This window comes from Piliocolobus tephrosceles, chromosome 15 (assembly GCF_002776525.5).
Source record: "Piliocolobus tephrosceles isolate RC106 chromosome 15, ASM277652v3, whole genome shotgun sequence".
Classification (NCBI taxonomy): domain Eukaryota; kingdom Metazoa; phylum Chordata; class Mammalia; order Primates; family Cercopithecidae; genus Piliocolobus; species Piliocolobus tephrosceles.
Genome location: NC_045448.1, coordinates 106,801,617 through 106,815,152, shown reverse-complemented (window position 1 = coordinate 106,815,152; position 13,536 = coordinate 106,801,617). Strand labels below are relative to the sequence as shown.

Genomic DNA, 13,536 nt, shown 5'->3' with positions numbered 1-13,536 from the left:
ACTCAGGAGGCTGAGGCAGGAGAATGGCGTGAACCCAAGAAGCGGAGTTTGCAGTGAGCTGAGATCGCGCCATTGCACTCCAGCCTGGGTGACAGAGTGAGACTCCGTCTCAAAAAAAAAAAAAAAAAAAAAAAGAGAGGGAGGTCAGGGAAGGCCTCCTGGAGGAGGTGACTTAGACAGAGACCTGAATAAAGTGGAAGGTGTTGGGGGAAGAGTGTCCAGGCAGAGGGAACAGACAGTACAAAAGCCCCGAGGCTGCACCATGCCTGGTTTGTTCAAGGGACCTGAACGAATAACACGAAGAGGCCCATGTGGCTGGAGGGGAGCGAGTGGCAGGGGGTGACGGGCATCATGAAGGGCCTTGGGGGCCGCCCTGAGGACTTGCATTTTTACCTCGAGTGAGGTGGGAGCCTGGAGGGCTTCCAGCAGAAAAGAGGAGGATGTGATGGCGTGACGAGACCCAGCAAGTCTCACCCCAGGGAGTCCCTGCAGCCCCAGGGCTGGGCACCTTCACTGGCCCTGCTTTCCAGAGGTGTGGCGAGCTTCACTCGCTGCTCAGGCTGCACCGTGACCATGTGGTGGGTCCAGGATCCCATGATTGGAATCCGATCCCTGCAGTCAGGAAAGACATATGAAGGAGGAGCCTGTCGCCATGGCTCACGGCTGCTGTGTGGCTCATGGTGCCACCAAGCTGGCATCTGCTGGCAACCAGTGCCTATGCAGCCTCTGCTGGTAGGCACAGGCGCCCAAGCACATCTTGGGGATTAAGGAGCAGGAAACACGGCTTCAGAGGGACTTAGGGTCTCAGGCGAGGACTGGGAGTTCAGAGAGAGAGAGAGAGCCAGGAGATGGTGTGGGAACAGGATGGTGCGGGGGCAGTAGGCAGCCAGGGCCCCGTTCCAGCAGTGCCTTGGGTGGGGACATGTCAAGCCTCTGGCTGGGGTGACATGGGAAGCCTCTGGCTGGGGGCACACATGGAGCCTCTGGGCCTCTGGCTGAGGAGACACACGGAGCCTCTGGCTGAGGGGACATGTGGAGCCTGTGGCTGGGGGGACACGTGGAGATTGTGCTGCTCCTGCCCACTCCCACCAGGTCCTGTGGCTTTGGCGTGATACCTCTGCTCTGACGATGGGCATGTAATGGGGGCTTTTGATGCCCGGAGAATGTTCTGTGAAACAGTAGACCTTCACGGCTTTGCGGAATAGGCGTGGGAATTAAGTGACGCTGAGAGGGGTCCTTCCATGTGGTCTTCTCGGAGCCTTTAATGTGCTTTTCACAGCATTTGAAACTGTATTTGACCCCTTGACTCTTTTTTCCTTTGAAGCATGTTTGGGGAATCTCATCTCTCTGCAACAGCTGTCATCTAGCACTGCCTTTACCCAAGGAGGCCGGGTGAATGGGGGGATTCCAGACCTTTACCCAAGGAGGCTGGGTGGATGGTGGGGTTCCAGGCCTTTACCCCAGGAGGCCGGGTGAATGGCGGGGGGGTTCCAGGCCTTTACCCAAGGAGGCCGGGGGATGGGGGGGTTCCAGGCCTTTACCCAAGGAGGCCGGGTGAATGGGGGGGTTCCAGGCCTTTACCCAAGGAGGCCAGGTGAATGGGGGGGTTCCAGGACTCTACCCCAGGAGGCCGGGTGAATGGTGGGGTTCCAGGATTCTACCCCAGGAGGCCGGGTGAATGGTGGGGTTCCAGGCCTTTACCCCAGGAGGCCAGGTAAATGGTGAGGTTCCAGGCAGGTCCTTCTGACCAGGCTCCAAGGCTTCCTCCCATCATCCTCCCAGGGCCTGGGCTGTGAGCGTGGGGCAGGTGCCCCATGGCTGCTCTGCTGTGATCTCTCTGCTGGGATCCTGGGGCTGTAAGCTCTGGGAAGGCCAAACTAGGATCTCTGAACTGTGAGCTCCAGAGGAAGCTGGCTGGGGTCAGCCTGGGGAGAACCTTAGGCCAGGCTTGGGGAATGAACAGGCTCGCTGGGGACTGAGGGATAGGGCTCCTAACCCAAGTCCTGCCCGTTGGGGTGGCCCAGGCAGGACGAGGGCCGGGGTGGGTCTCAGGGTGGGTGTCTCCTGGGAGGGCTGCGAGTCTGCAGGGACACAGCTGAGAACAGAAAATCTGATCCCCTGCCTGGGGTCTGGGGTCATCCCGGGGAGCTGTAGATCAGTGCAGCTCACTGACAGCAGACACTCTGGTTAGCCACTGCGTGGCAAATGCTCCCCCCTCTTGCCCCCGGACTTTTCATCTCTGCCACCTCTGCCCACCTTCTCAGGCCTCCCCAGCATCTCTGGCCGTGGGGTCACTGGGAACTTGGGCCCCATGTTTTACTAGTGAGGACAGTCCAGAAAGGCCCCAGGGGTGGAAGAGGAGCCGCCCACCACCCGACCTGCCTGCTGTGGGTGGTGCTTGTGATTACGGTTGTCCTCCTGGGCCGTGGGACAGGGAAGCTGGGATGCAGCTGAGATGCACAGGAAGAAAGCATACTTCTGGGACTCCTTAGGCTCCGGTCACGGATGCCAGCCCTGGGCTGGGCACTGAGCCTCCCTCATCTCCTCTTCTGCCCTAACCTGCTTGCAGCTACCCAGGCTGCACCTGTGGCCACGTGGGGAGGAGCTTCTCAAACTGTGTTGGCGACAGTTTCCTGCCACAGCTTCCGGCCCTGGGGACCAGCTTTGCTACCCTGCACCCATGGTCCTTGGAGAAGCCCTCAGTTTGCTGCCTTATCCCGCGTCCTCATGCTTTGTGGGAGTGGCTCCAGGAGTCTTCAAGGAAGGGCTGGCTGGGTTGGAGAAGATGGAGGGGAGACGGAAGGGTGCACTAGGTGGAGGGTGCTGTGTGGATAAAAGTATGAACGTCCTTTGAGGGAAAGCAAGTAGCACAGCTCAGCTGGGGCAGAGGGCCGGGGAGATCCAATGCAGTCGACAGTAGGGTCTTGAGCAAAGGAGGCCTTGGGGAAGAATTGCCAAGGAGCAGCTTGCAGACTCTGGAGCTCAGCTCTGTGGAAATGGACTGTGGGGTTCAGCCAGCCACAGGCAGCATGAGCGTGCCGTCTGGATCTTAGTTGGTTGTATTAATGGAAACAGTTGCTGGAGATCAAAGGAGATGATGCCAGCACCAACCTCAGTCAGGCGAGAGATCTGGGCGCAGGGAGAGGTGGGTGTGGCAGCATGTATGGCTACTGACAGGATGACCCAAGTAAGGGGACGGGGCTGGGGGAAGGAAAGTGAGCAGGATGGTCAGAGGGCAGAGGCAAGCCAGGGGATTGTGAAGGACCAGAGAGGTCTGTGAGGCTCAAGCAGGAGGGAGGAGTCATTGGTGTCAGCCACTCAGGGGACCCAGGATTGAGGAGGTCACAGAGGGCTTGTCTGGTGCCCACAGACTGCCAGGGGTGCTATCAGTGCTGGAGAACAGCCTAGGGAGTGCGCTCAGACCATGGGTCTGGCTGAGAAGGCTGGGAGTCAGGGACATAGGGACGGGAGTGTAGACAGCCCTTAATCACTTTTCCTATTTTCATTAGCATTTTTAGTGTCCATTGTGTTTGTATCTTCCAATTCCTTTCCACCTTAATCAAAATTTGGGGTATAAGTTACATACAATAAACTTTTTATATCATTTTAGTGAAAAATTCTGAGATTTGACAAATGCATACAGCCCAGAGACTACCACATCAATCAAGATACAGACTGTTGCCCCGAATTCCCTCCTGCCCTCTGTCATCACTCCTTCCCCGACCCCCAGCACCCAGCAACCCCTGGTGCGTTTTCCATCCCTGCAGTTGTACGTGGAATCACAGTAGCCCTTCGAGCCTGGCTTCTCTCACACAGCCGGAGGCCTTTGCGATGTATCCGTGGAATCGTGTGTCTCCGTATGTTGTTCCACTCATTGCCAGTAGAATTCCACGATAGGCATGTCCCACGGCGTATCTCATTCATCTGCTGGGAAACATTTAAGTTATCCCTAATTTTTGGCAATTGTGGCTAGAACTGCTGTAAAGGTTCCTGGGTAGGTTTTTGTGCGAATGTAAATTTCCATTTCTTTAGAGTGAATACCTAGGAGCCTTCATGACTTTTTTTTTCTTTTTTTGAGATGGAGTTTTGCTCTGTTGCCCAGGCCGGAGTGAGGTGGTATGATCTCAGCTCACTGCAACCTCCACCTCCTGGGTTCACGCGATTCTCCTGCCTCAGCCTCCTGAGTAGCTGGGACTGAGTAGCGTGGTGCCCGCCACCACGCCTGGCTAATTTTTGTATTTTATTTTATTTTATTTATTTATTTGAGACAGAATCTCACTCTGTCACCCAGGCTGGAGTGCAGTGGCACCACCTCGGCTCACTGCAAGCTCCACCTCCCGGGTTCACGCCATTCTCCTGCCTCAGCCTTCCGAGTAGCTGGGACTACAGTGCCCGCCACCTCGCCTGGCTAATTTCTTGTATTTTTTTTAGTAGAGACGGGGTTTCACTGTGTTAGCCAGGATGGTCTCGATCTCCTGCCCTCATGATCCGCTCGCCTCAGCCTCCCAAAGTGCTGGGATTACAGGCGTGAGTCACCACGCCCGGCCCTTAATTTTTGTATTTTAATGGAGACGGGGTTTCACCATGTTGGCCAGGCTGGTCTCAAACTACTGGCCCCATGTGATCCACCTGCCTTGGTCTCCCAGAGTGCTGGGATTACAAGCGTGAGCCACTTCGCCCAGCCACTTCATGACTTTTTAAAAACACTCTTGTGGAATGGTGACCTGTTTCTCCAGGTGGAGCCACAAATGCAGTCCCTTACGAATCTGTGGAACACTCACCTGTCCAGGACCCCCCTCAAGCTTGGCCCTCCCAAACTCACCATCACAATTAATCGGGTTACAATGCAGATCCTGGCCCCTCCTCCAGCTACTCTGATCCAGACCTCACCTGATTCCCATTCCAGTACCTTCCTTTCAGCTCCAGAGCCCATCCCTGGACACCCAGGGCAGAGGAAGCCTCTCTCGATTCACAAAAGCATTCATTTTACCCCTTGGTTCCATTTGCATAACTAAGAAGGGCACCCAAGGTCACTTCTCCAATGCAAACTTATGCCTGAGTAGCCTTGCTGGGCCTCTCTTAGTAGAGAAACGCCTCGTAACCGCTATGGAGAGGTATTTTTTCCCAACATTCTATGAAAACTTATACATATGCAGAAAATAGAATTAACTGTACACCAACAACTCACCTGCTAGATTCAACAGTTAATGATTTGCTATAATTGTTTTATCACATACAGTTGATCAACACTGTGGAGTTCTTATTTGTGAATTCACCTACTTGTTAACAATTATTTGAAACCCTAAAACCAACGTGGCACTTTTGTGGTCATTCTCAGACATACAGAGTGGCAAAAATATGAGTCACTCGATACAGATGTTCCCACTGAGGATGCACAAGGCAAACGTTCTCATGCAGCAGACAAGTGTCTTTCCCATGTTTTTTTTTTTTTTTTTTTTTGAGACGGAGTCTCACTCTGTCGCCCAGGCTGGAGTGCAATGGTGTGATCTCAGCTCACTGCAAACTCTGCCTCCTAGGTTCACGCCATTCTCCTGCCTCAGCCTCCCAAGTAACTGGGACTACAGGCGCCCGCTACCACGCCCGGCTAATTTTTTGTATTTTCAATAGAGACGGGGTTTCACCATGTTAGCCAGGATAGTCTCCATCTCCTGACCTTGTGATCTGCCTGCCTTGGCCTCCCAAAGTGCTGGGATTAGAGGCATGAGCCACCGCACCTGGCCAGTCTTTTTCATGTTCTATTTGGTGGTGGTGCCACATATTTTGTTTTTTTATTTTATCCTGTTTTTTTTTTTTTTTTTTGAGATTGGAGTCTCGCACTGTCACCCAGGCTGGAGTGCAGTGGCAGTGGCGTGATCTCGGCTCACTGCAACCCTCCACCTCCCAGGTTCAAGCAATTCTGCTTCAGCCTCCTGAGTAGCTGGGATTACAGGCGCCTGCCACCATGCCCGGCTAATTTTTTGTATTTTTAGTAGAGACGGAGTTTCACTATGTTGGCCAGGATGGTCTCCAACGCCTGACCTTGTGATCCACGCGCCTTGGCCTCCCAAAGTACTGGGATTACAGGCGTGAGCCACCACGCTTGGCCTACTTTATCTTTTTAAAGATAGAGTTTCGCACTTGTTGCCCAGGCTGGAGTGCAGTGGCCTGATCTTGGCTTATTTCAACATCCACCTCTTGGGTTCAAGAGGTTCTCCTGCCTCAGCCTCCTAAGGAGCTGGGATTACAGGTGCCCACCACCACCTCTGGCTAATGTTTTATATTTTTAGTGGAGACAGGGTTTCACCATGTTAGCCAGGCTGGTCTCTAACTCCTGACCTCAAGTGATCCACCTGCCTCAGCCTCCCAAAGTGCTGGATGACAGGCATGAGCAGCCGCACCCGGCCTCATATATTTTGAATGTTTGTGCTTTTTGTTGGTGATGTCACTGGTTAACATGGCCCCCAACCATAGTGCTGAAATGCTGTCTAGCATTCCTAAGGGCCAGAAGGCTGTATGTGCCTTATGGAGAAAACATGTCAGATAAACTTACAGTGCTGTTGGCTAAGTGTTCAATGTCAGTGAATCAACCAGGTATATTAAATAAGGTGTCTTTAAGCAGAAACTCGCAAAAAAAAAAAAAAAAAAAAAAAACAAGGTTATGTCTTGATCAGTTGATGAAAATGTAAACAGAGGCTCCTAGGAATTTAACTCTACATTTCCCCTAGGAGGGATGGTTCTATATTTGCTAGTTCAGTGTTTGCGTTGACTTTATAGAACTGCAGAGAAAACAGGAGTCAACCGTGTCTCTCTGGCTGTCTAACCTTTTATCCGTCTCTCTCGCTCTGTGTGCCCATCCATCAGTGTTATTTTGGGGGGTGCTCTCAAACTAGATTACAGTCCTCAGTTCCCATCACTCCTAAACATTTCTGCATGCAGATTGTTACCTAGGGTTCAATATTTTATGAATATTTTGTTTTTTTTTTTAATTGAGGGAGGCAAATACAATTACATGAACACATCTTAAGTGTACGTTCTCTTAGTTTTGGCAAGATCAGACACTTGTGTAACCTAAGCCCTGTGAATATACAGGACGTCACCATCACCCCAGAAAGCTGAGGGCAGGCAATTTTAAGTTATCTGCCTTACCAGATGTCCATCCGTCTAAATAGCCTTAATTCCTCCTCCCCTCAATCACACGTTTTGTTTGTTTAATAGCTGTATCAAAGTTCACTTTGAGATTAAACCCTAATGTATTTAACCAGTCCCCTAGGGACGGATATTCAAATTAGCATATGCTCCGTAGAAACTTGCCAAGGAAGGCCTCAGAGGGCAAGGCGAGGGGGGCCTGCTAAGGCCGAGGGGAAAGGGTCAGCGGAAGCGACAGGGGAGGCTGAGAGGTAGGGCCCTTGGGTGAACAAAGCTGGGTGCGGCCTCAGGGCTTCTGTGCGTGCCGTCCCCTCTCCCTGATGCGCTGTGCACCACGCTTTTTGAAAAGTTGGCTCCTCCTTCAGATTTCCACTCAAATGCTAGCTCCTCGGAGAAGGTGACCCTCCTGGCGAGAGCCACCTGCTCTCTCTCTTAATGTCACTCCACTTATTTCCTTTGTAATGCCGACCTCAGTCTGTAATGATGGTTTTTGTTTCTTTCTCAGTTTATCTCTCGGCTCTCTCTCCATAGAGTGTTGCGTTCGGGAGGGCGGGGTGGGACCGCGTCTGCCTGGAGCGTGCATATCCCCAGCACTGGGCCTGAAACACAAGAATTCAGCACGTGGTTGGGACATGAAGGGATGGGTACAGGTGTTGGTGCTTGGGGACCAGTTGGCGTGCCTGAGTGTCCACATAATGTCTCTGGAAGGTCAGAGGGGGGTTTGGGACTTCTGGATCTGTGCCCAGCAGGCTGCGGCTTCTCTCCAGGTTGACTCTGGCACAGAGCAGGCTCTGCCCCCTTGGCGCGCTCAGCCTGCGGCACTGATGCCCTCCACGCGGAGTCTCTTGCGCCGTCTCTGGACCCCACGCGCCGGGTTCAGGAAGGCCCTGATGTGCCTCCGACCCTCTGTGAATCCGCAGGTTTGGGGAGGCCCAGGGGCGATGCCAGACCCCGCGGCGCACCTGCCCTTCTTCTACGGCAGCATCTCGCGCTCCGAGGCTGAGGAGCACCTGAAGCTGGCGGGCATGGCGGACGGGCTCTTCCTGCTGCGCCAGTGCCTGCGCTCGCTGGGCGGCTATGTGCTGTCGCTGGTGCACGACGTGCGCTTCCACCACTTTCCCATCGAGCGCCAGCTCAACGGCACCTACGCCATCGCCGGCGGCAAGGCTCACTGTGGACCCGCCGAGCTCTGCGAATTCTACTCGCGCGACCCCGACGGGCTGCCCTGCAACCTGCGTAAGCCGTGCAACCGGCCGTCGGGCCTCGAACCGCAGCCCGGCGTCTTCGACTGCCTGCGCGACGCCATGGTGCGCGACTACGTGCGCCAGACCTGGAAGCTGGAGGTGAGAGCGCAGCCTGGGGCGCGCGGTCTAGAGAGGCGTGGCCCGAGAGGGGCAGTCCGGGGTTTTGGGGGATAGGAGGGAGGAAAAGGTCGTCTTCCCCATTCGGTGCCCTTTGGAAGCTGGAGAGGTGGGGCACTGGTTGGGGAAGAACCTGAAAGGAGGCCTCAGAGGTAGGGGCTCCGCGGTGGCGGTCGCCTTCCGCAGGCTGAGCGATGCTATGGTGCGCTACTGTGCCAGGTGGGAAGGTGGAGGGATGCACTGGGCCGGGCGAAGGCGAGGCTTGGACTGGGGGCGGGGCTGAGAGGAGGGTGCGCGGGGCTAGGGTGAGCCCTTAGGGTAGGGCGGCTGTCTGGGAAGATGGGCTGTAGTCTTGCGCAGCCTGAGTGACGCTGCCCTGCACAAGTACCTGAATTAGGTCTTCAAGCTGGAGATACGCTTGGGGCCGTGCTGGAAGGTGGGGGTGGTTCCTCCCTAGCTGGACTGGGGAGGGGACCATGGAGGTGGCAAGGAAGTGGTCCTGGACAACCTGCGTAACACGCGCTAGGGACGCCTGGGTGAGGTGGGGTGGGGAGTCCTCTGGGACGGGGCTCCCGGAAGGGGGTTCCTGTGGCGAGCACTTGGCCACACCTACAGACCTCCTCGACTCTCCTTTTATAGGGCGAGGCCCTGGAGCAGGCCATCATCAGCCAGGCACCGCAGGTGGAGAAACTTATTGCTACGACGGCCCACGAGCGGATGCCCTGGTACCACAGCAGCCTGACGCGTGAGGAGGCCGAGCGCAAACTGTACTCTGGGACCCAGACGGACGGCAAGTTCCTGTATGTGGGGCCCGGGGTTTGGGTGCGCTGAGGACTGGGGCTCGTTGGCAGGGATCCTGGGGACTGGGGCAGATGTGAGCGTGCAGGTGGGCCCTGAGGGTGTGCCTGTGCTCCCATGTGCAAGTGGGTTTATGCGTTTCTGATGTGCAAAGGAGCTTGCGCATGGGGAAGTAGAGGCAGTGACCAGGAAAGCCTCCAGAGTCGGTCCCTTGGCCTGGCTTGGAATCCCGCTTCTGCCACCTGCTGGCTGTGGCCCTTGGGGCAAGTAGCAGACCTTATTTGTCCGCCTGTTTCCCCTCCTTCAATCAACAAATATTTACTGAATACCTACTGTGTATCAGGCACTGAGGACATGGCAATGAGCCAAACAGACACAGTGCCTGTCTTCATGGGGCGGGTGGACAAGAAAAGGAATCAGTAAAATAGAGACCCTGTCAGATGGTATAAGTGCCTTGTGTGCAGGTGGGGAGGGGGGTTGCAATTTTAGATCAGGTGGTCGGAAGGGGCCTTCCTGAGTAGGTGGCTTTTGAGTAAGGGAAAGAAGCTGAGGAGTGAGCTGTGCAGCTTTCAGGGGGAAGGCTGTTCCTGGAAAATGCAATGGCTGGTGCAAAGATCAGGAGGCAGGAGTCTACCTGGTGTGTTCCGGAAACATTGCCATGTGCCTGGAGCTGGGTAGGTGAGGGGGAGAATGGGAGGAGGTGAGGGCAGGGCAGGGACTTCAGCTTTTCGCCCAGGTGAAGTGGGGTCCCCGGGCGAGTGATGAAGCAGCCCCCTCTAACTGTCCTGTGGTTGGCAGCAGTACCTCCCCCGGGGTCCTCCAGGAGGATGACATGAATTAGTACGTGTGAAGCGAGAGGATGGTAACTGACATAGGAAAAATGTGGTAAAAGTTAGCTTTTATATGTGGGTGAACGTGCGTGTCTGAGCCACAGCTGAGGCCGTGTGGCTGTTTGTGAATTTGTTAATGTGAAAAAATCTCTCAAAAGCTCTTTTTAAAACTCTGAGTGTTCGACAGCCCTGCTGGGGCTCTTGCTTTCTGGTTTGGACGCGGGATCTTTTCTATAACAGATGGTATCCAGGTGCAGCTGAGGTCACTCAGGCCTCAGAATACAGAGAAACTGGTGCTGCCTCTTTTCCATGACCTCAGGAAGCCCAGTGTCTTCCCCCAAGAAATCTGTGGGGACAATTCCTGGGCCTTCCTTCTCGTGAGTGCTTCTTGGCCTGAGCCCCCGCCCGGCAGATCCCTCGGCTCACCTGCTTCCCCCAGGGCTGTTTCCTCTCCTGAGGTCAACCCACTTGGAGGAAATGACCACATCCCTTGATTTTCCTCACCCATGTGAAGTTTCTGTAGATTGCCTGCAGTCTTCTTTGCAAGATGCAGCTCCCTCTCCAAGATTCTGTTGTGGGCTGATAAAACAACTCTTTTTACCCTACCGTACAGATTCAGATTTAGGCTATAAATTGGAGTGGAGTTTCCAAGGCTTCTGAGGGAGTTCTTAGATACATGTTGCAGGTAATACTCAACTGCTGGCACAACTTCTGAACAGCTCAGGACAGGGCTGTTTTCTCTAAGAGGAAACCTTTGCATTTGTATCCGTTAGCTTTTGCTACGTAACAAACAGCCCTAAGATTTATTGGCTCAAAATGATAGTTATTACTCTTCCCGATTCTGTGAGCTAACTAAGCAGTTCTGATTTGGGTCATCTAGGCTGGGCCTGAATAGGCTGGGATGGCTACACTCACATGACTGGCCGTTGGCTCAGTGTCACCTGGGTGATGGGGATGAGCTGGCCCAGTGGAGTCATCATCCAGCAAGGAGCTGGGGCTTGTTCGTGTGGTGGTGGTGCAGGGTTCCCAAGATCAGTCGGAGAGGAGAGGGCAAGTTCAAGCCTTTGTTTCTGTAATGTCACTGATGTCCTATTGGCCAAAGCAAGTCACACGACCAAAACCAAAGTCACTGTAGGAAAGGGACTCCCTAAGGGAGAGGAATGCAGGGAGCCATTTTTGCAAAAGGTTGGTTGTAGGATTGGACCAAGGGGGTTGTTCTTGAAGGTATGGGCATTGTGAACATGGGTGTTGGGGGCTGTCTCTCTTTCCTTTTGGACTGTCAGCCTGAGGGCAGGGGCTGCCTCTGGAGGGCTCCGTCTTGCAGTACATGGTGATGGCTGGTCCAGGTGTTACCCACCTTCCTCCAGATGTTGCATCACCCCACCCCATGTGTGACCCTCGCCAAGAGGTTACTAACATTAGCTCACACGTCTCACATGCTCATATCTCCCTCGTCCAGACATGCTACCCCAGGTGCCTGAGAGTCCAGGGGCTCTCCCCAGGCTGGACACAAAGAAGGCTCTAAGCCCTTCCTATTGATGTAGCTGATTCTTTCCTCCCGTCTCTGCTTTCTCCTTCATAAAATGTAAATTCATCTGTCTTTGATTTTATTTATTTATTTATTTTTTTTTTTTTGAGACGGAGTCTTGCTCTGTCGCCCAGGCTGGAGTGCAGTGGCCAGATCTCAGCTCACTGCAAGCTCCGCCTCCCGGGTTTACGCCATTCTCCTGCCTCAGCCTCCCGAGTAGCTGGGACTACAGGTGCCCGCCACCTCGCCTGGCTAGTTTCTTGTATTTTTTAGTAGAGATGGGGTTTCACTGTGTTAGCCAGGATGGTCTCGATCTCCTGACCTCGTGATCCGCCCATCTCGGCCTCCCAAAGTGCTGGGATTACAGGCTTGAGCCACCGCACCCGGCCTGTCTTTGATTTTATAATCTGAGTTTCTACTCTGGTTTCCCCCTACATCCCCAATGTAGCTTTTCATCCCCGCAGTCTCTGCCTCTCTTCTCAGTTTCCCTTTCTTGTTCTCTTTCCCTCCCCGCCCCCATCTCTTTTCTTCATCCTGCACTCACACACACACATACAGGTCATGATTCTGCCACTGTAATGGCTTAAAAATTTCCCCCAGATTCCCGAAAGCCTCCTGAGAGTGACAGAGGATTCTAGGGGGCGGGAGAGTGAGTGGAGGATTGAACAGGTGGGATTAGGGCCCCCATTCTGCTTGAATGACAACAGCAGCTCAGCTTTGATCTGTTTGCTATCTTAGGCTTCCACGTATAGTATGGTGTGGCAAAGGTTTCACTGCCCGAAGGAAAAGTTCAAACACTTTTTGTGTAACACAGCAGAGCTCATGACAGGCTTAGAGTTAACCAGTCTACTGAGATGAGAGGAGTCTCAGGAGGGCGAGGGCCAACAGCTGTAAGCAGTTTCTGTGTTATTGGCAGCATTTTATGGAATCGGCTGATTTGACTTGAAAAGAAACTTGCCCTGGAAAGGGCCTTTAAGAGAGTACATTGTCCAGTGTTTCTTTTTTTGAGATGGAGTCTTGCTCTGTCACCCAGACTGGAGTGCACTGGTGCAATCTCAGCTCACTGCAACCTCTGTCCCCCGGGTTCAGTGATTCTCCTGCCTCAGCTTACCTGAGTAGCTGGGACTACAGGCGTGCACCACCACGCCCGGCTAATTTTTGTGTTTTTGGTAGAGACAGGGTTTTGCCATGTTGGCCAGGATGGTCTCAAACTCCTGACCTCAGGTGATCTGCCCGCCTCGGCCTCCCAAAGTGCTGGGATTACAGGCGTGAGCCACCACACCTGGCCTGTCAAGTGTTTCTTATCCTTTCCTGGACCGCAGACCTCTTTGGAATCCTACTGACTGCCCCTTTCACAATCCCCCAAAACATATTCACCTCGAGGACTTTGCAGACAGTTATACAAGATCATGGTTGGTCCTGAACCTCGTCCTTTGAACTCTTTTCAGGTCAAGAAGTTATGATTTAGACCAGTTATCTCATTTTATACATAAGGAAACCGAAGCCCAGTGAGGATTAGCAGTTTATTCAGGGTTTCACAGATAACCTGTGACAGAGCTGGGTGTTAGTCTTAGGTAGCAATTAACTGTAGAGTCAGAAATGCATTTGAATCCTGGCTCCACCTCCCACCTCTTTTTTTTTTTTTTTTTTTTGAGGCGGAGTCTCGCTCTGTCGCCAGGACTGGAGTGCAGTGGCCAGATCTCAGCTCACTGCAAGCTCTGCCTCCCGGGTTCACGCCATTCTCCTGCCTCAGCCTCCCTAGTAGCTGGGACTACAGGCGCCCGCCACCTTGCCCGGCTAGTTTTTTGTATTTTTAGTAGAGACGGGGTTTCACCGTGTTAGCCAGGATGGTCTCGATCTCCTGACCTCGTGT

General features: G+C 53.7%; 1 protein-coding gene across 4 annotated transcripts in view; it reads left to right on the top strand.

Annotated features, from left to right (window-relative positions):
* LOC111542212 (tyrosine-protein kinase ZAP-70) overlaps positions 1 to 13,536 on the top strand; it is a 26,555-nt gene that overhangs the window by 3,795 nt on the left and 9,224 nt on the right. For all 4 annotated transcript variants that reach the window (XR_002731480.1, XM_023211446.1, XM_023211445.1 and 1 more), the window contains 2 exons: positions 8,067 to 8,489; positions 9,147 to 9,307. Coding sequence is in view for 3 of the 4 variants with exons in the window: in XM_023211444.2 (XP_023067212.1) it covers positions 8,067 to 8,489; positions 9,147 to 9,307 (584 nt within the window). In the remaining variant the exon portion in view is untranslated. The remainder of the gene's footprint in view (positions 1 to 8,066; positions 8,490 to 9,146; positions 9,308 to 13,536) is intronic.